The 23414-nt window shown below is 48.5% G+C and overlaps 1 protein-coding gene across 1 annotated transcript in view; it reads right to left on the bottom strand.

Annotated features, from left to right (window-relative positions):
• The window catches only part of SLC25A10 (solute carrier family 25 member 10), a 230748-nt gene that overhangs the window by 59776 nt on the left and 147558 nt on the right, over positions 1-23414 (bottom strand). The window contains exons 5-6 of the mRNA XM_086931128.1: positions 14986-15027; positions 13493-13536 (exon numbers count right to left, since the gene is read on the bottom strand). Of these exons, the coding sequence (XP_086787254.1) occupies positions 13493-13536; positions 14986-15027 (86 nt within the window). The remainder of the gene's footprint in view (positions 1-13492; positions 13537-14985; positions 15028-23414) is intronic.

The raw sequence follows: 23414 nt of genomic DNA, 5'->3' as shown, positions 1-23414 counted from the left end.
AGGGCCCTTTCTCTTGTCGTCATTGCCAGACTCAGTTTCAGGCCCAACTTGATGAGGTTGCTGTTTTTCATCAGGCACCAACAAGAGGGGTAGGCGCTAATATGCTATTAGGTTGCAAGAATTTGCTTTGCAATATTAGATCATTGCCAAAGCATTTTACAGAGGTATGGGAACTAATTTCATCAGTAGAACCTGACCTATGCTTCTTAACAGAAACATGGCTGAAACCTCATTCAGTCCCTGCCATCACCTTAGGGATCCCGAACGGCTATAAAATAGTCAGACTAGATCGTCCCATCAAGATAGGGGGAGGGATAGCTATTGTCCATAGGCAGGAAATAGATATCTCCATTCCAGATGAATATTGTACCCCGGATCTGGAATTACTGATCTTTAAAATTAACATCTCGTCTAAGGTCAGCCGGAAAGGGGCATTGGTGTATCGCCCTCCCGGTCCATGTGCAAACTTTTCAATTTCGCTAGTGGAGGCGCTGGCCCCGCATGTCAATTTAGACAGTGATTTTATACTTCTGGGGGATTTTAATGTTCATAGTGAATTAAAGGAGTGTAGAGAGGTGCAGTCGTTATTGACTGACCTGTCTTTACTGGGCCTAACGCAGGCGAACATTGGTCCGACGCATCAGGCAGGACATACCCTGGACCTAATCCTTTCCAACTCCCCCATGATTAACTGCCTACCTCCGACACAGGTCAACTGGACAGATCATTTCATTTTGGAATTTTACACTCCTAATATTTGCAAATTACCTTCACATCCATTGGCACTGCCTATTAGACGGAGACAATGGCATAAAATGTCCCAGGAAGCCTTCAATTAGAGGTTTGCTGAACCCCCCATTATTCCTATGGAGGGCATTGAGGTGGCTCCAAGTATGAATGGGCAATCACTACTGCGGTGGATACCATTGTCCCCCTAAAACTGTTTAAACCACGTCCGGCACATAAGCAGGAAGTATGGTTTTCGGAGCATTTAAGGTCCCTGAAACAAGTCGCCAGAAAACTTGAAGACATGGATATCATCCCATCTGGATGACGATAAGAACCGTTACTGGAAGGCCCTTACCAGCTATCATAAAGCCATTCGAGCGGCGTGCAAGAATCACATTGCGTCCCAACTCACAGCTGCTGGTAATGCTCCGAGGGTCTTATATCAAATTTTGCAGTCCTTTGTCAAACCCGTGGCTTGCGAGAGCTCTGAGTTAGCATCACAGCAATTGTGTGATGAAATTTCTCAGTTCTTTACTGATAAGATAGATAGGATATATAAAATATCATTAACTCCGATCTGTGTTTTAGTGGAGATGCAACACGACTACAAGTCATGGAAGAATCCAACTCTGCGACTCTCACCCTCGCTAAATTCCCTCCCATTTCTTTAGAAGAGGTAGAAATGATAATGAGCCAGATTAAGAGTGGCTGTCCATCTGATACCATCCCAGCCAGAATAACGCCTGTGGTTGGCAGTACGCTGGGTCCTGGGATCCAGCGACTTGTGAATCTTTCATTGGCTGAAGGCGAGGTTCCTAGGAGGTGGAAAAAGGCTCTGGTAAGACCCATTCGGAAAAACTCTACAATTCCCTGGACAGACCTGTCCAATCTCAGACCAATATCTTTGCTCCCATTCTTAGGTAAACTCACAGAAAAACATGTGAATAGACATCTATCGAACTTTATCGAACAGGCAGGTGGCCTGGATTATTCTCAATCCGGCTTTAGACCGAAATACAGTACGGAGTCAGCATTACTGTCAGTCACGGACGATCTGCATATGTATCAGGACAGGGGTTATTTTGTTGTCCTGATACTGTTAGACTTATCGGCTGCGTTCGATACTGTGTCCCATAACATCTTGATTGGACAGCTCGCAAACATCAGTCTTGATAACAAGGAACTGGCCTGGTTAAGGAGCTTTTTATCCAACCGCACCCAATGTGTCACCATGGGCCCGTTTCGCTCGGTGGAGGTAGAGATCACCAAGGGGGTGCCACAGGGCTCTTGTTTGAGCCCGACTCTTTAACATCTATGTGGCCCCCCTGGCTAGAATTATGAGAGCTTTTGGTTTCATCCCAGTGTCATACGCGGATGACACACAGCTCCTTTTTCCTTTCAAGTCTCTCACCACCGAGGTCAAAACCTCCTTCTCCGAGGGTATGAAGGCTGTGGCCCAGTGGATGTCATCGAACTGCCTACAATGTAATGTAGGTAAGACTGAAGTCATGCTCTTCGGGGAAGCCAAAATCCTATGGACCCCGGACTGGTGGCCACAAGATCTTGGGCCAGTCCCCGACCCCAAACAGCTCGTGAAGAACTTGGGAGTACGATTGGATCAGGAGCTCTTGCTGAAGCAGCATGGTAACCACAGTGTGGGCTCCTGTTTTCACATCATAGGCCTTTTACGCAAAATGTTTCCCTTGCATCCTGACTCTACCAGGAAAACATTGGTGCAGGTTCTCGTCCTTAGTCGTCTTGACTATTGTAATGGGCTGTTATCGGCAAATGAGGGAGTATTAGACACACTCCAAGGACAAGCTACATTGGTTGTCGGTTCGCCAAAGGATAAAGTTTAAGACGTGCTGTCTAATTCACAAGAGTCTCAACGGACTAGGTCCCTCAAATCTGAGAGACAAATTTGTACCCTATAATCCTGTTCGCTCCCTTAGGTCTAGTAACCAGCTTCTATTGCGTGTGCCTCGTGCATAGAAGGCCAGACAGGGAGGTAAAGCTCTATCAGTGGTCGGGCCCACGTTATGGAACAAACTCCCCTTGGCGCTCAGGCAATGTCCGGAACATCTGCTGTTCAGGAAAAAGCTTAAAACTTTCCTGTTTCAAAACTAACTCTTCTTAAATGTTCTCCCTGATTGTGCTTGTGGTGTTCTTAGGGCGCAGAGTTACTCCTTCGGGAGTCGATTCGAGCGCGATATAAACCCGCAAATAAATAAATAAATAAATAAATAAACTAGACATTCCACCAAAACCACACACAGCACAGCCTGCCAAGTTTTCTCCATAGAGAAAAATTTCCCCTTTTAAACAGCAAAGCCTCTGGAATGATAGAGAGGAAGGGAAGTACAGACAAGCCCCATAGGCTGCCATTATGTGGCTCAAAAAAGGGATACCGTGCCTTTAAGGAAACTTTCAAGAACTTTCTCAGTATCCCAGAATGCCCAGCAGGTCCCATTTACTTTCAGTTCTTTTTGAAGGCGTATAACGCCAGACCAGTAGCATTCCGAACATAAACATCTGTCTCCACCGGGGAGGAGGGCGGGCGCTTATGACTATAACAGAGATACCCCTACTACAGAACTGGAGTTACTCCTTCTGTAGTAGGGGATATCTGTGTATAGTCATAATCTAGTGAATAGAATGGCAAGCCCATCCCCACACCAAATCGGCGGTGGAGAAAAAATCAGTACCATACCACTACTGTGCGAACAGATTTCGCAGCGAAGCCTGCCCAACCTGAGCGTCTGCCCTGGAGTCAGTGTCCAGACAGTAATGCTTAGCAAAGGTATGGACCGACTTCCAAGTGGACGCCCTGCAGATTTCTGCAATGGGAACATTACGTAACAAAGCAGTCGTGGCAGCCTTGCCCCTGGTGGAATGAGCCTTAGGTTTACCCACTAAGGTCTTATTAGCCTTTTGATAACACAACTGTATACAGGACACAATCCACCTAGAAATAGACTGTTTCGAAGTAGCAAGACCTGTCCTGACTGATTCATAGTTGATAAACAATTGGTCTGACCTACGAATATCCTTGGTTTTATCCAGATAAAATTTCAACACCCTTCTGACATCCAGGGAATGTAGAGACCTTTCCGCTGGAGAGGAAGGATTCTGAAAAAACTTAGGTAAAGTTATGGTCTGGTTAACATGGAAATCAGAAATAACCTTAGGAAGAAATTTAGGGTGAGTACGCATAACAACCTTAGCAGCATGATATACAGTATAAGGTTCTTGGCAACACAACGCCTGAATTTCACTCACCCTGCGGGCCGATGTAATGGCCACGAGGAACGCCGCCTTCCAGGACAGGTGCTGCAATGAAGCCTTATGAATAGGTTCAAAAGGTTCCTTCATCAATCTGGACAGCACCACATTCAATTCCCATGAAGGCGAGGGAAGTCGTACAGGAGGAAACACTTTCTTCAAGCCTTCCAAAAAATCCTTGATCACAGGGATCTGGAAGAAGGAGGTCTGTGAGGCTGAAATGCCAGAAACCGGTCCCCGGTAGCTTGTCTCCTTTCTGGTAAAGAATTGGCTTGGTAGTTTAGTCTGCCCTGTTCCCATGATGCACTGGGCCAGGGACAGACTGATTTGCATATAGCCAGGTTCTGAGCTGGCATGGGGCAGTGAGATAAATAACGGTGATGGATCAAGCCCTGATCTTTGGACTGGGTAAGAGTGGTCTGCTCAATTCAGACACTCTGTTCATCACCACCCCCTTTTGTAAATCGATTTTGGCCACTATAGGTGTGGCAGGGTATACTCAGACATGAGTCCCTTTCTCACTGCTCCATCAGGATTCAAGCAAGCCGGGCCGAAGAGGCTGAAATGCCAGAAACCGGTCCCCGGTAGCTTGTCTCCTTTCTGGTAAAGAATTGGCTTGGTAGTTTAGTCTGCCCTGTTCCCATGATGCACTGGGCCAGGGACAGACTGATTTGCATATAGCCAGGTTCTGAGCTGGGATGGGGCATAGAGATAAATAACGGTGATGGATCAAGCCCTGATCTTTGGACTGGGTAAGAGTGGTCTGCTCAATTCAGACACTCTGTTCATCACCACCCCCTTTTGTAAATCGATTTTGGCCACTATAGGTGTGGCAGGGTATACTCAGACATGAGTCCCTTTCTCACTGCTCCATCAGGATTCAAGCAAGCCGGGCCGAAGAGGCTGAAATGCCAGAAACCGGTCCCCGGTAGCTTGTCTCCTTTCTGGTAAAGAATTGGCTTGGTAGTTTAGTCTGCCCTGTTCCCATGATGCACTGGGCCAGGGACAGACTGATTTGCATATAGCCAGGTTCTGAGCTGGGATGGGGCAGTGAGATAAATAACGGTGATGGATCAAGCCCTGATCTTTGGACTGGGTAAGAGTGGTCTGCTCAATTCAGACACTCTGTTCATCACCACCCCCTTTTGTAAATGGAGGTCTGTGAAGGGCATTTCCTGTAGGCAGTCAGCGCAGCGAGATGAACCTTAATAGAATGAACATTAAGGCCAGACTGCGCCAAATGTAAAAGGTACGGAGGATGACATCTTCCTTACACGTCGTTGGATCATAATTCTTGGACTTGCACCAGATGCAAAATCTCTTCCACTTGTACGCATAAGAAGTCCTAGTGGAAGGTCTCTTAGCTTCCTTCGGTATGTCCATACACTCTGCAGGGAGATTAAAAATGGCCACATTGCACTATCCCAGGAGCCATGCCGCCAAACTCAAAGACGATAGATTGGGGTGCACCATCTGCCCCCCGAACTTCGTGAGAAGGTCCTGCCGGCACGTCAGCCGAATGCGAGGAAGGAGAGACCGGTGAAGCAGGTCCGTGAACCACCACTGCCTGGGCCATTCCGGGGCAATCAGGATCATCCGCGCCCCGGACTGGGCCAGCTTGATGAGCACCGCTGGAATCAGGGGAATGGGTGGAAATGCGTACAGAAAGCTGTTCGACCTGTTGATCCATAACGCATTCCCCAGCGTCCCCTACTGGTAGTACCTGGATGCGATGTTTCGGCATTTGCTGTTTTCGGCGGTGGCGAACAGATCCACGTCTGGAGTGCCCCACCTGTCGAAGACGTCTCCGAGCACTTTGTCGTTTATGACCCATTCATGGTTTTCCTGGATCAGTCTGCTCAGTGCGTCTGCCTGAACACTATGCACACTTGGTAGATGAGTAGCCGTTATCGTCAGTCCTCTGGCAAGAAGCCAGTGCCAGATCGCCTGCACCTCCTGCGACAGGGTGCGTGATCTCGAGCCCCCCCTGCTTGTTGAGGTAATACATCGTGGTCGTGTTATCCGTCTGTACAAGCAGAGAGTTGGTCTGGAAGGACGGATGAAAGGCCTTCAGTGCCAAGTGAACAGTTCCAGAAAATTGATGTGATATGTGGACTCCGTCGGAGACCACGTTCCCTGGATCTGTAACTCCCCGGAATGTGCTCCCCAGCCGTGGAGAGAATAATCCGTCACGATAGTCTGAGTGGGAATGTCCTTGTGGAAGGGAACCCCCTTGAGGAGATTCTCAGCTGAATATCACCATTTCAGAGACTGTAGAGCATGCAGAGACAGTCGTATCTTGTCGTCCCAGTTTCCTCTCCTCTGGTCCCACTGATCCTCCAGACACTCCTGCAACGGTCTCATGTGTAGCTGTGTGTGTGGCGTGAGGAAGATACAAGAGTCCATCAAACCCAGTAGAGAAGACACCGTCCTCACTGTCGTAGATGGAGCGGTCATAAGAGCCTGAGCCTTCCGAAGGAGTGATAAACGTCTTTCCTCCGAAGGAGACACGCTTGCTGACAGCGTATTGATGGAGGCTCCCAAGTGCTGTAGGCATTGGACCAGAGTCGGGACAGACTTGGACATGTTGATGTGCAACCCCAGCTTGTTCAAGAGAACGGACGTCTTCTGGAAGTGCGCTTGAGCTTCCGAGAAGGAGGATGCTTTGATCAACCAATCGTCCAGGTACGGGTAGACAAACACCTTGTTCTTTCTCAGGTGTGCCGCCACCACTGCCATGCATTTGGAAAACGTCCGAGGCGCTGGCTTCAGCCCGAACGGCAACACTGTGTATTGATAGTGATTGGCGCCGACTTGGAATCACAGGAACTTCCGGTGTTTCTGTGCGATGGGCACGTGGAAGTACGCATCCTGTACGTCTATCGCGCACAACCAGTCTCCCCTTTGCAGCTGAGGGTAAATCTGGTGCAAAGACAGCATGCGAAACCTTTCTCTGCGAATCCACTTTTGCTTGCCGCAAATCCAGAATAGGCCTGAACTCGTTCTTGTCCTTTTTTCGGACTAGAAAGAACCGTGAGTATAGACCTCTTCCCCTTTGAGACAGAGGGACGTCTGCTCTCGCCCGTTTTCTTAACAGGGTATCGGCCTCCGCCTGGAGCTCGCGCAGCTGAAACTGCGAGCAAACCGGTGGAATTGCTGGAGGCGGGCTGACAAACCGAAGACTGTATCCATTGCAAACAATATTCAGCACCCACTTGTCCTGAGTAATTTTTCTCCACTCTGCCAGAAAATATTGAACGCTTCCCCCCACCGGAGCGGGTAACTGATGAAGGGAAGTAATCGCTCCGGGCCTAGACCCGGCTGGGCCTTTGGTCGCGGTGGCCGACTGCTGACCACCCCTGCCCCTCTGCCGTTTCTGGAAGGGCTTCGTCTGGAACTGATGCTGCTGTTGCTGCTGTCCAGACTGTTGACCTCGCCCTCTGCCCTGCGCCCTGTACCGTCTCTGGAACGGGCGGTAGTTTTTCTTCTGGTCCTTGGGCTTCTCCAAGCCCACCGCCGTCAGAGTCTCAGCCTCCGCCTTCATGCGGGCCATTTCATCGTCGGCGTGTTTCCCGAAAAGGGTCTCGCCCGAGAAGGGCAGGTTGGCCACCCTCTGTTGGGCTTCCGGCTTCAGTGATGTCAATCTGAGCCAAGCGTGGTGTCTCTGATTCACTCCATGACAGTACCCGTGGGCTGCCAGAAGCGATGAGTCCGCAGCAGCGCTGATCAGCTGGTTCGACACCAGCAATCCCTCATTCAGGATCTCAATAAAATCCTCCTTTTCCCGTGGGAGGAGGTTGGCGAACTGCTGGAGGGACTCCCAAAGGGCCCGGTCATAGCGCCCCAACAGCGCAGATGCACTGGCAGCCTTCATAGAGGTAGCGGCCGTCCCGCACACCTTCCTGCCCGCTGAATCCAACCAGCGACTCTCCTTGTCCGGAGGCACATTGGAGGACGGGGTGGTGGCATGTTTCCTTGCCGCCGTCACAATTACGGAATCCGGGGTTGGATCCAATCGGAGGAAAGCCGGGTCCGCATCAGGAGCCTTGTACTTCTTTTGTAACCTGGAGGGAGCTACTTTCGTAACCGCCGGAGTGAGGAAGAGCTTCATGGCGGGCGCCACTAACCCCGGTACCAAAGGCAACAGAGGTCTCGACAGGTGCTTCTTGTGGAGAGTCTCGAATATTACCGAGGTCGTCGGCATGGGCACAGTCAGTTGGATGCCCAGTTTGCTCGCACCCCCCAACAAGACTTCCTGAAAGGAAACCACGTCATCCACAGGGGATACCCTCGTCCGTGGGGATCCCGATAGAGTCGGAGAGTAATCCCTGGCACTGGACGACTCCGTGCTGTATCTAGATCGGCCCCTCCTATGGCGTGGTCTTGATCTTGTTGATGAGCGACGGCGACTCCTTGATCTCCCTCTCCGTCCGGAGCGAGATCTAGGTCTCCTAGGCCTTGGACTTCCCGCAGGTGCTTGCGGCGGCGCCGGCTTTGCTGGTGCCTGCGGCGGGATCTGCGGCGGTGGCCTGACCGGGGACCTCGGCCGAGGTGCCCCCTTTGGCAGCGTAGGGAGGAGTGGCAGTGAAACCGATCTCGGAGGCCGTGGTGGTGCATGTGGAGGCACAGGAGGAGGTGGTGGCGAAGGATTGCGCGACAGCTGCTCCTTAGGCAGTGGAGGAGGAGGAGTAGGTGACCTCGGCTTGGGAAGAGAGTACACCACAGAGTACACCGAGCCCGGTGACCTCATCTTCTTCGGCGTAGGCGACCGAGAGGCAAGGCCCCCCGTCGGTGACCGATGTTGCTGTCGTGCCCCTGAAGATCGGGATGGACTCCTGGCTCCAGAACGCCTCCTGGAGGATGATCTCTTCCTCTTAGGTGTCGAACGCCTTTTCGGCGTCGAAGAACACCTCCTCGGCATTGACGAACGCTGTCTCGACGTCGACGGGTGTCGCCTCCTCGACGCTGAAGATCTGCGCCTTGACGGCGAACCGGTCCTTCTCGACCCCGATCACCGAGTCGACGTCGAGGGCGAACGGCGTAGTCGCCTCAACGGCGAGCGCCTTCTCGACGCTGAGCGCCGAGCCGACGCCGAACGGTGTCACCTCGACGGCGAGCGCCGACGCAGACTGGAATCCTTACGACGTCGAGGTGTCGACGATGACGTCGAAGATGATGACGCCGACGATGAAGTCTTCGGCGGCGACCTCGACGGCGGTCTCGACAGTCCCCTCACGCCGAAGTCGCCTCGACCCAGAGCCCTGGGGAGAAGGGAGCATACCGCTGTCATGCCTCTCGACGCCGTTGTCGATGGGATCGACGTCGACAGAGAACAGCGACGTTTTCTGGCCTTCTTGACGCTTGGGAGCACCCTAGAGGAAGCAGATACAGCCTGCCCAGACCCACCTTGACTCTGCAGCCTTCTCTCTTCCATTCCTTGGAGCCTGATCTTCTTTCGGTCTCTCAGGGTCCTGGAGGTGAAGGTCTGGCAAATCTCACACTTCTCAGGAAGGTGAGTAGAAGGGAGGCACAGGATGCACACAGTGTGGGTCCGACTTGGCCTTCTTCCTTGAGCACTCCGGGCATTTATCAAATAATGCTGGCATTTTAGACAAAACGGGAGTGCTCAGATACCAGAGAAGGAAGAGGGCACAAAAAACACGTCAAGTGTAAACACTCACACACTTTAAAAGTGCAAAATTCTTAAACTAAACCCAAAAAGGGAGAGCTCAATGCTCCAGGGTCCTGCTAGCAGGAGCTGGAAAAAAGAACTGAAAGTAAATGGGACCTGCTGGGCATTCTGGGATACTAAGAAAGTTCTGGAAAGTTTCCTTAAAGGCACGGTATCCCTTTTTTGAGCCACATAATGGCAGCCTATGGGGCTTGTCTGTCCTTCCCTTCCTCTCTATCATTCCAGAGGCTTTGCTGTTTAAAGGGGAAATTTTTCTCTATGGAGAAAACTTGGCAGGCTGTGCTGTGTGTGGTTTTGGTGGAATGTCTAGTTGAAGTACTGGACAGTGCAGCCTGTGGATATAGGCTGCATTATATGTCTTTAAATTCTCTCTTAAGTGTCTGTGCAGGGCTGCATTGTTAGACAGCTTAAGAGATTATTTTTGATTGCTCCAGGGTCCACGCTCATGAGCTGGACTATTCACTAGATTATGACTATACACAGAGATCCCCTACTACAAAAACACATGTTCCCTGAACGGTATACAGAAGTATTCCCCTGCTCGGAGGACCCGATTGCATGTATCTAGTATCTGCACTTGATTTTGGCTCTGGTACCACGCAAATCGAGCATGTGCACAAAGGCCTATGTCTGCTCTTGGCATGAGTAGGTCATGGACTCATACTGTGACCTGGAGGGGTCCAACAAGTGTCCTGTCAACTGGCGACTGTCAGCTCCTGCATATGTTAATGGGTTTATTACTTACAGTTGGGGGTAACAGGATATAGTGGTTTGAAAATTAAAATTGTGACAAGAACTTTGTTTTCTGAGTTACTGGAGTGGAGGCCTACGGGGCGCACTCATGTAAATTTCCACCACTTCTATACCATTACACAGTTGTTTATGCTAACATTCAAAATGAATGTCATGTATGTAGCCTGCATGGCGTGCAAACAAACCAGTGTAATGGAGGCCAGTGGAATCCATTTTGAATGCCCCTGACCTACCCTTACAAATAAAATAAAGGTGAAAACTGTGCTCCTCGACAATGTAAGTGAATTGCTCACATGCCTGAAGCTGGAAGGAGAAAGGAGGCTTAACAGTGAAGTGAGGAGAAAGCACTCCTTTAGTTATTCAATGAAGCATTTTGGTTATAAAGAATATGCTGATTAGCCTCCATGAAGGCTGCCATTTAGTGGCTGGCATGGGTTTGTAGTGTAAGATGAAGAAGCTTTTAAGTGAGGCCTGCTAGTTTGTCTTTCTCCGAATACTCCTTCAGTTGGGCTGATGACCATTAGTTGTAGAAACCTCACACCTCTTTCGGCTTCTGTTGTGGGTGCTCCAGGTTTGAGACTATCCTGTTGTGCAAGGCATAAGTCAGTGCACACAAAGGCTGTGTCTAGTACAGAACATTCTGAAAAGGACACTTGAAAGGTAAACAACATTAAACAAGTTCCACCATTTCAAACAGTAGAACCCCATTCCCGACTGCTTGTTGCATATAAAGTTGGGGCCCTACTATCCCACACGCGATTCTAGCTGCGAGAACTCTATGGCCAAGAAAGGTATCACTTCGCAGAGCACTGAGCAAGCTGTTGTGAACCAGGATTGGAGTCTGCCAGACTACCAGTCGCCTGGAGATGAGGGGACATCACTTGAAGTCTGCATCTCTTCCTGAACAAGCTGTTTACCAGTTCTAAAGGGCTTAACGGCATGCCCGCTTGCTGAGAGAGGAAATTAGTCTGCCTCCCCTGAAAGAGGAGAGACAATCCAGGAAGAAGGAGGTACTGTACATTCCAGGTGGCTGTGGGGTACCCAAAAGAGCAGACTGCTGGAGAGCGATCCGGGAGGATCCAGACATTCAAGGGCCTCCAAGAGTCTCCCAACGATCCAACGGGAACCACAAATCTACAATTGCGCAGAGTTTCACCCATGTGGGACTGCAATTGCTCAAGTTGTGTTGGCTCGTGTGTAGCAGCATATACCCTGTTGCTACTTCCAAATTCGTGATCACCCAAGTGGGTTTGTATATTTCCTGAGTATCACAAGTCACTTTCGGGGGGTTTCTTCAGAGGACCACTTGGTCCCTGCATGGGCCCGTTTCCAAGACCCAGAGGCCCCAGACACTCATCATTGGTCCAGTGGGACAGAGACGTATCCGGACTGCTTCGACCCTGCCCCTGCACACCTGTAGAGCCAAAGCTGGTGTGAAGCTAAATATAGTTCATCACCAAGACAGTACAAACTTTCAGACTGCCTGCTGGTACGTTGCCACCGAACCGACAGCTGCTTGACGTACCAGGTATGGAGGGTTTCCTTTGGATAAACTGATAATCACCTGCAAGCAGGTCAGAACTGAATGACTAAGCACACAAACTGTTTTTGACTTGTTTAATCTGCATCTGTGCCTGATTCACACTACTCCATTGCCCTTGCAAATGGTGAGGGGGTGCCACCTTGATCCGGGAGAGAGAGAACCTAGGGACAGAGAAGGAGCACGGAGGAAACCAAACCGCACCTGCCTAAACAGCTCACAGAAACACGCACTTGTAATTTGCTGCTCGTAGCTTGTAGTATTAAGTATGTAGTATTAAGTAACCAGTGTGTAATAAAGCATTTTCTTCCTTGTAAAGACAAACGTTGGGCAGCACATTCACATTATTGGATTGTTCACTGAGTTTTGAGCTCTGAGGTCAAGCACTCCCTCACTACCTCCCTGAGTAGGCTGTGACTGTTTGCCCTTGCTATCCTGAGGTTTAAGTGTAGAAAGGACGATACGTGGACCATGTTTCAGAGCCATAGTCACACGGATCCCAGGACATCAGAGGCAAAGTACCTCAACCCTCATGGTTGAGGCCTGGTAGCCACTACTTATCCTATGGCCCAACGTGTGGGGGTCAGACAGTAACACACATTTATTTATAGTTTAAATGTGGCTTTGCCACATGATTATGTATTCACCTCAAGTGTAAAATCCCAGATTTGTTTTTCATACCTATGGCTTTCTTTGTGGCTAATGTGAGATTTTCAGAAATATTTCCAGAGATCCCAGACTCACTGGCCCAAGTACTGGTATAACCAAAGCCAGTACAAAGACACAACCAGGCACCATGTGAACCCAAACAAACAAACAACAAAAAAAGAGATGCCTTCCAAACCACAAAACAGATCCCGGGATATAGCCCGTTTACAAGACAGATTCTCCAACTACCTAATGATCCATTAGAGATGACTAACTACAAGAGAAAAGCCACATCCGCATATCAGTAATCTGAATCACCAAAGGCATCTCCTGCCCACTGGAGACTTCCCCTACCAATCACTAGGGACCCAAACATGTACTGTAGACATAAATCACCAAGAGTGACCACCATCCACCAGGGACCTCCTTCCCAAACCGCCAAGAATATCTACTCCCTCTTACATCAGGGAGACTGTACGCAAGTAAAAGAACATCATCTACAAGATTTCCCTCTACTCTGAGGAACCCTCTGACTAAAGAGACCTTCCAAGCAGCGAGCAAATATATTCACTGAAAAAGACCACAGGTCACTGTGGAAATTCTACTACATGGGTCTGACGGCCGACTGAATAGCCAGATAAAAAGGAAGGATCAAGACCGACGAAAATCTTAACTATCCAGTAGAACTCCCAGCCAGCAATAGGCACCACATTTTACCACTGGAGATCCTGAATGCTGTTTTATTTACTCATTCTGCTGTAACCCACACGAGGCTTTTCACATGTCCGCTTGTCCCCTTCAAGTCTCCCTTATTCTCGCTTGTTTTAAGTTCTGTACTACTTCCTTACCATTGCGCAGCACCTGGTACATTCCATCCAGCGCATGGGCGTAACTGCAGGGCACAAATTGAAAAACGGGTTAGTGGTACTGGTAATACAAGCAATTTATGCACTAACGTGGCAAACTATTCTAATCCCCACCTCGACTTTAGGAAGTCAAAAGGTTTCCTGGGAAGACTGCACAAGACAAGCAGTCAAAATGCAGAATCAAAAAAGATGGTGTTGCATAGCAAAAGGGGATTCATGTATATAATGTATGCACGTTAAAGCCCGGTGTGCTACACTGACCAGAATTACTTTCACTAATAATTGGCTTCAGAACACATTTGCTTGAGGGTGGGCATAAGGGGAGGTGGCACACATAGGGCAGGTAATTCTACTGTCAGGCTGCCTCGATCTGGGGCTTCAATATTAAAGGCCCCTGTGTGTACTAACCCACCAGAATCAGTTTACAGGTAGGTACCATCACATAAAGCAGTCAGCGGGATGGCTTTTTAAACCCAAATGCTTGTGAGCTGGACCATTAACCATGGCTTAAACACACGGTGACCACAACACTTCACCCACACCAACAAGACACTTTCTCAGCAATGCACTCATGATCAGGGGCCTTAGACGGAGATATGTGGGGTGGAGAATTTAAACAGCAATCCTTTTCTGTATATATACAGAAAATATACACACATATATATATATATTGTTTGTATATATATATATATATATATCAATTTACCTTTCCCTTTGTATATAGACCTATGAAAATTGTAAATGGGGTTGTAGACAATATCTCCGATCATGTAGTATTTTCTCTATGTCTATGTTTTGCTTAAGTTTCACTATTGGGGACACACACAGTATATAAATTGCACTTATTGGTTCTTTTGGTCATGTGATCAAGGCTGCCGTGTTGCAGCCGAAACGCGTCATGCTGGGGACAGAAGATTAATAAACCACCTTTAATCTGAAAAAAAAGCGCAGTTTTGTGGTCTGTACCTACGTCTGTGGAGTCGGTGTCCATTGCCGATTAGTAGGAGTGTGGAACGGACATATATATATACACAGAAAATATACATATATATATACACACACACATATATGGAGAGGTGTGGTGCAGCGGCCAGGGCAGCTGACTTCGGAGCTCACGGTTCGATCCCTGGCTCCCGCGGCAGATCAACTGAGCACTGTGTGACTCTGGGCAATCGCTCATTTAATTTCCACAACGGCCCCCAGCCCCTTGAGACCCGTAGGGATGAGTAGTTCACACTTTACAAATACTGGATACATATATATATCAGTCCAAACACAGGAAGAACAAAGCACAGAAACAACACATTTTGGGGTTTGCTATCCCTGGTAATGCCAAAAATTCCCCTTGCGAACGGGAAAGGGATAAGTGGGTCTTCTTGGCACTGATCATTCCCACTACTGTGGGTGGGACGGAATCAGACTGTCTATGCAGGAACCTGCCCTCCCCACCACAGTTGCATACAGTCACTCCTTACTTGCGCCGCAGGTGCGCCGGCAGCTTCATATCATTCTGCATCCTGAAAACAAAAGAGAAAAAAATAATCAGTCAGCACGAAAGAGGCACTCCACCTCTCCAGAATAACCCATTATCAGTGGGCACTCCGACAACCGTGGGAAAGGACACACCCAGAGTAGACTGACCCCTCTCCCGAGCATGCATTTACACTCTCAAAACACCAACAATGGCTGCCCCAGTAGCAACGAACGATCCTTCATGTTGTGACCATGGATCCTTAGTGTTAGGTGGGGTGGGGGAAGGCTGACCCTCTCCCACATGACGGGTGGCTGAGGATACCCAACAGGGATCCTCAATGGTTACTGGCTGGCTAGCATTATGGATGCCTTTTAGACTCCAAAGTCACAACTGTGACAGTAACCCGGTTTCAGCGCTGTAATTAACTACAGGTAGCAGATAAATTAATTTGCAATACTGACTGTAATTTTGTTTTTATCCTGAAGGAACATACTCTGCCCTAGATGTTTTTAGAAATCAGTGTTGAACTTCAGGGAATGCCTTCCAGCAGCTGGGCATTCAGGCCTGTTGTGATTATTTATCCTTCTGGAGGTGAAGTGTCAGAAGCACACTGTTTGGAGAGCTAACCTCTGCATTACATGTCTGATGCTCCACACCGGTGAGACTTGGGTTAAAGCGAATGCAATGACTGCACGGAGCCTCCATAGGTGCAATGTGTCCATTTAGAGACAAAGCCCTGTGGGACACCTCCACACAGAGGGCGATTGAAAAAAATGATGGCTTCTGCCACTCGCTGAGCGGAGTTTGTTCTAGGATGCACCTCAGGTAGGCCATGCCCTTCACAGTGTGAGCTCCAATGAAAAAGGCTGCTGAGGCATACCTGTAAGTTCCTTGCCACACAGTTTTATCCAAAACACTAAACGATGACAGAAACTCTGACTGAGTGAAATACCAGCTTTTCCTTTGAACAATTTATTTTAATCCATTTGCTAAATTGAGAGTGTATATAAAGCAAACCGAGTCAGCGTGCAGTGAGACACTTTACTTTGAAAACGGACATGTGAGCCATACATGTGTGGTTACAAATGTCACATCTGTCCAGGGGCAGTGTGCTGCAAGGAATCCTTTCCGTAAAGTCCCAACTGCTACTAGTTTTTTTGGGGGGGGTTGGTAATTTGCGTTTTGTTTGTTCTTCTTCATACATTGGGTTATACTTTAGAGAATTCCTGTTTTGACCTTTCGTTTCCTGTTATATTCTTACGAAAGCCATTTATTGGAACTAATTCTCACTGTCCCACAAACAGCCCAAACTTCACTTTACTTATACTTGTCAATTCCTTTCTTTCAAAAGCAGAGCCTTTGCTCACTCGGTTGCTAAATACTTGGAATCTTACAATTAAATGAGGGTTGGTTTCCTGTGGTTAGGTGAGGTTTAATATTCACCACCCTCATTTGATTAACTGCAACTGAAAGTCATGTGCGAACAGCCACAAACACAAGGACGTAATAAGTACGCCTTATAAGTTACATCTATAATGTGTGTCAATATTAAGCAGAAACGTGATACAAACATAACAAGCATTTACAATGCAATGATCTCGGCATTATTAAAGGTGGAGCTATTGCATTGCTCATGACATTTCTTTTTTTTCTTTAAATCATAAATAAATGGCATTGTCATTTACATTGCCAATACACACCACTCTGCACTCAACAGCACACACCACTCTGCACTCAACAGCACACACCACTCTGCACTCAACAGCACACACCACTCTGCACTCAACAGCACACACCACTCTGCACTCAACAGCACACACCACTCTGCACTCAACAGCACACACCACTCTGCACTCAACAGCACACACCACTCTGCACCTGCACTCACTACTCTGCACAATCACTACTCTGCACGCACTACTCTGCACGCACTACTCTGCACGCACTACTCTGCACGCACTACTCTGCACGCACTACTCTGCACGCACTACTCTGCACGCACTACTCTGCACGCACTACTCTGCACGCACTACTCACTACTCTGCACTCACTACTCACTACTCTGCACGCACTACTCACTACTCTGCACTCACTACTCACTACTCTGCACTCACTACTCACTACTCTGCACTCACTACTCACTACTCTGCACTCACTACTCACTACGCTGCACTCACTACTCACTACGCTGCACTCACTACTCACTACGCTGCACTCACTACTCACTACGCTGCACTCACTACTCACTACGCTGCACTCACTACTCACTACGCTGCACTCACTACTCCCTACTCACTACGCTGCACTCACTACTCCCTACTCACTACTCTGCACTCACTACTCCCTACTCACTACTCTGCACTCACTACTCCCTACTCACTACTCTGCACTCACTACTCTGCACTCACTACTCACTACTCTGCACTCACTACTCACTACTCTGCACTCACTACTCTGCACTCACTACTCCCTACTCACTACTCTGCACTCACTACTCCCTACTCACTACTCTGCACTCACTACTCACTACTCACTACTCACTACTCACTACTCTGCACTCACTACTCACTACTCACTACTCTGCACTCACTACTCACTACTCACTACTCTGCACTCACTACTCACTACTCTGCACGCACTACTCACTACTCTGCACTCACTACTCACTACTCTGCACTCACTACTCACTACTCTGCACTCACTACTCACTACTCTGCACTCACTACTCACTACGCTGCACTCACTACTCACTACGCTGCACTCACTACTCACTACGCTGCACTCACTACTCACTACGCTGCACTCACTACTCACTACGCTGCACTCACTACTCCCTACTCACTACGCTGCACTCACTACTCCCTACTCACTACTCTGCACTCACTACTCCCTACTCACTACTCTGCACTCACTACTCCCTACTCACTACTCTGCACTCACTACTCTGCACTCACTACTCACTACTCTGCACTCACTACTCCCTACTCACTACTCTGCACTCACTACTCCCTACTCACTACTCTGCACTCACTACTCACTACTCACTACTCACTACTCACTACTCTGCACTCACTACTCACTACTCACTACTCTGCACTCACTACTCACTACTCACTACTCTGCACTCACTACTCACTACTCTGCACTCACTACTCTGCACTCACTACTCTGCACTCACTACTCTGCACTCACTACTCTGCACTCACTACTCTGCACTCACTACTCTGCACTCACTACTCTGCACTCACTACTCACTACTCTGCACTCACTACTCTGCACTCACTACTCACTACTCTGCACTCACTACTAACTACTCTGCACTCACTACTAACTACTCTGCACTCACTACTCACTACTCTGCACTCACTACTCACTACTCACTACTCTGCACTCACTACTCACTACTCTGCACTCACTACTCACTACTCTGCACTCACTACTCACTACTCTGCACTCACTACTCACTACTCTGCACTCACTACTCACTACTCTGCACTCACTACTCACTACTCTGCACTCACTACTCTGCACTCACTACTCTGCACTCACTACTCTGCACTCACTACTCTGCACTCACTACTCTGCACTCACTACTCTGCACTCACTACTCTGCACTCACTACTCTGCACTCACTACTCTGCACTCACTACTCTGCACTCACTACTCTGCACTCACTACTCACTACTCTGCACTCACTACTCTGCACTCACTACTCACTACTCTGCACTCACTACTCTGCACTCACTACTCTGCACTCACTACTCTGCACTCACTACTCTGCACTCACTACTCTGCACTCACTACTCTGCACTCACTACTCTGCACTCACTACTCACTACTCACTACTCTGCACTCACTACTCTGCACTCACTACTCTGCACTCACTACTCTGCACTCACTACTCTGCACTCACTACTCACTACTCACTACTCACTACTCACTACTCACTACTCACTACTCACTACTCACTACTCTGCACTCACTACTCACTACTCTGCACTCACTCACTACTCTGCACTCACTACTCACTACTCTGCACTCACTACTCACTACTCTGCACTCACTACTCACTAATCTGCACTCACTACTCACTACTCACTACTCACTACTCACTACTCTGCACTCACTACTCACTACTCACTACTCTGCACTCACTACTCACTACTCTGCACTCACTACTCACTACTCACTACTCTGCACTCACTACTCACTACTCTGCACTCACTACTCACTACTCTGCACTCACTACTCACTACTCTGCACTCACTACTAACTACTCTGCACTCACTACTCACTACTCTGCACTCACTACTCACTACTCTGCACTCACTACTCACTACTCACTACTCTGCACTCACTACTCACTACTCTGCACTCACTACTCACTACTCTGCACTCACTACTCACTACTCACTACTCTGCACTCACTACTCACTACTCTGCACTCACTACCCTGCACTCACTACTCACTACTCTGCACTCACTACTCTGCACTCACTACTCACTACTCTGCACTCACTACTCACTACTCTGCACTCACTACTCACTACTCTGCACTCACTACTCACTACTCACTACTCTGCACTCACTACTCACTACTCACTACTCTGCACTCACTACTCACTACTCACTACTCTGCACTCACTACTCTGCACTCACTACTCACTACTCTGCACTCACTACTCAGCACTCACTACTCACTACTCTGCACTCACTACTAACTACTCTGCACTCACTACTCTGCACTCACTACTCACTACTCTGCACTCACTACTCACTACTCACTACTCTGCACTCACTACTCTGCACTCACTACTCACTACTCTGCACTCACTGCACTCACTACTCACTGCACTCACACTCTGCACTCACTACTTCACACTCTGCACTCACACTCTGCTCACTCACTCTGCACTCACTACTTCACACTCTGCAGTCTGCGCACTCTGAACTGTGCGCACTCTGCACTCACACTATAATAATCCTTATGCAGAATTCCTCTACAGTATAAGCAGCTTGGGTTTTTCCTATAAGCGCCAAAGAGTCAATGATAGGAAAAGAGGACAGAGAGTGCTAACCCCATCTCCCCAACCACAGACAACCAAAAATTATCTTCTGCGTTGCTTTGTTCTAATAAATCAGGAATAAGGAATTTAAAGTATATGTATGGGCGAGTGGAAGGTGATCTATCGTATTCAATATATTTTAACACAATTGGTGTTCATGGTTACCTTTACAAACGTGAGATGAAGATGATGCTCAGTTTTTAGTTATATAAGGATATTTTGTCGAGTACATTCAAGTTCAACCCACTGGCTCTAAGCAACAAGCTGAGGATCAACGGGCGCGAAACAGCGTGATGGGCGCGCACGAGACGCAGCGTGGGCGTGCACATCAGCTGAAGATTGCCGGAAAAGACACTGAGTCGTCCTGCTGCCATAACTGACCCGCTGCGAGGGAAAGAGCCCGGTGAGTGGGGGGGCGGCAGAGAGGGAGTGGGCAGAGAGGGAGGGGGTGTGTGTGTGCGTGTGTGTCTGTGTGTGCACGGCTCGTGACTGCCTGCCTGTGTGTGTGCACGTCCATAGACCCCGGTCGGCTGGGGGGGCGGGAATGTGTGTGTGCATGTGTCCGAGTGTGCCGCTTAGTTGTAAGGGGGGGGGTGTCTGTGCGCTCCTGTGTGTGCGCGTGATTGAGAGGCGAGAGGCTGCCTTGCTGTGCACAGTTGGAGCAAGAGATGTGCACGGCTGGGGGGGGCGGGGCTGGGCGTGCGCGCCCACGATGGGAAATCGGCGCTCGTGCCCTGCTCTAGCTCCCTTGAGAGCGAACTCGATCACAATAGGTCTCGAAGCCGAGACCTAAAAAGGAGTGTCCTGCCTTCAACTCTTTACCTACTTCTAGAAAGACTTCTTGTGTCGCTTGCTTGAAGCTACGATAAATGTTATTCAACACAATGTATTGATTCAGCTCTTCAACAATTAAACACAGAGCCCTGTCCTTTGGTATTAAATGGGGAAAAGGCCGAGATATCCATGCAGCAGATGAACTGCACACACTGTAATGAGAAACCAGAGTGCACTCCCGGCTTGACCAAATTGTGTGATCCTAAAAATTAAGTTACTACACAGTAATCCTTTTCCTGGTAATCACATTTGAGAGCTCCTACAAATAATTCAGTTCTGGATGAGCTCTGAACAAATATAATTCTTGTATTTGTATATATCTAAACATTATGTTGCTACATCAATAATAACAATAATGGTCATCTTTAGGGAGCACGTGACAACTGACTTGTCACTTGGCTCACTCATGGCATAGTAGTGAGGGCGGTGGCCAGCGGTTCGTTAATGTTTTTAAGTCTATGTCTAGAAACTATCACTTTTAATAAATGCCACTCAATATAATGATACAATGTCATGGATTGCAATGAAAAGCTTCCACAGACGAAAGGAGTGCACTTTCTTGAATTTTATAGTCGATCATATTTATACAGGACGTTTGCGGCATGGTTTACACATCAGATATTTTGAGCACTCTGCTCGTACACCCTACACTGGTTCTCAGAGCCAAACCAGACCACACTGGTTCTCAGAGCCAAGCCAGACCTTTGGCACAGCTCTCCATATTAACTGGTTGGCCTGCCCATCTCCAGGAACTCCTACTTCACATTTGAAAAATCAGAGAAATTACAGGAAAGGTATGAGAGAGAAAGAAACAAGTGATAAGGAGACATACAGGGGAGCAGGTGATAGGTGAGGGAGACAGAGTAGGGACTGGACAGAGGCGACAACAAGACAGGTGAAAAAGACACCGGATAGAGAATCCCATTCCATTTTTCTGAAACACTGGCTGACATAGGGGTGGGTGGTTCTGGTCTTGGTTGGATTAAGACGTTCCTAGAGAACAAAGAGCAAGCTGTTTGGAAGGCCCTTTACTCATCAAGCACCAAACCACTTACCAATAACCCGCTCCTCTAATCTATCACCTCCCTTCTACAAGACCACGATATGATCCAACACTGCTCAGAAGAAACACACCATAGAGGTGCGATCTTGGATGCAATCATTGCGGACAAAAAGACAATTTCAATTGACCACATCATCCCAGTGGACTGGTCAGACCATCACGCCATCCTCTTTCATATCAACCATTCGGCTCTCCACCTCTCACCCACCCAAACCTCCCCCAAGTGGGTCAGAAACATATCGAAAGTCCCCCCTGACAAGCTAGAAGATGCTCTTAGCTCACTCCTCCCGAACTCGACGGAGCTCCTCTCAACCAAGGAACTCACCACGCTCTATCATTCCAACCTGGAGCGCGTCCTGGATCAGCTAGCACCTAGAAAGCTAAAAAAAAAAAAACAGAAGCATTCCCTCCAGGTCTTGGTTCTCCACTGACATCAACGATGAGCGTAGACTCCTAAGAGCCATGGAAAGATCCTGGAGGAACAACCCCACTGCCCTCAACCGGGACCAACTCAAGGCAGCTCGCAAAACCTACCTTAATCATATCAAGAACAAAAAGTCATCATACTTTTGCTCTGCTCTAGACAAGGCTAAAAACCGCCCCAAAGATCTCTTCAATATCATCAGGAACCAAACCTCCATGCCTATGACAGACAGCTTAACAGCGTCCAAATCCCAGTGCGATGACTTTCCTAAGTTCTTCAACGAAAAAATTGCCTCAATTGACCGATCTTTCAGAGACATGCCCTCCGCCCTTACAGAGTTGCTCCCCACTGCTTCTACCCACTCAAGACTAACAACCGCAGCCACTAGCTGGTCTTCCTTCCAACCCATCCAAATTGAAGCGATAAGTGATCTCATTGCCACCGCTAATCCCTCGTCACACTCCCTTGATCAGCTACCCTCAAGACTGACCAAAGACCTAAAACTTACTCTAGCCCCGATCTGGGCCAAGATCATCAACAGCTCTTTGAGCGATGGCTCCATTCCTGACTGCCTTAAACTAGGTCAAGTCACGCCACTCCTAAAAAAAAACCCGGCCTCGACCCTATGGTCATGAACAACTTCAGACCAGTTTCGAACCTTCCGCTCTTATCTAAAATTTTGGAAAAATGCGTGCTGTCTCAGCTAACCCATCACCTAGAGATCTTGAATCTTCTTGACCCACACCAATCTGGGTTCAGAAAGGGCTGCAGCACAGAGACCGCAATCCTCAATGTGATGGATGACCTACACATGTCTCTCTACTCCAACCGATGTAGCCTCCTCATCCTCTTAGACCGATCGGCAGCGTTTGACACAGTGGATCATAACCTACTACTCAATGTCCTCCAGAAGAGAGCGGGTTTGGAAAAGACAGTTCTCAAATGGTTCGCCTCCTTTCTCAACAACCGCGCACAAATAATCAAAATTAAAAGCTTCGAGTCGGACCCCCTCCCCATTACTAGAGGAGTCCCACAGGGGTCAG

The sequence above is a fragment of the Lissotriton vulgaris genome, chromosome 7, assembly GCF_964263255.1.
Source record: "Lissotriton vulgaris chromosome 7, aLisVul1.2, whole genome shotgun sequence".
Taxonomy (NCBI): Eukaryota; Metazoa; Chordata; class Amphibia; order Caudata; family Salamandridae; genus Lissotriton; species Lissotriton vulgaris.
This window is presented reverse-complemented; position numbering and strand designations above follow the sequence as displayed.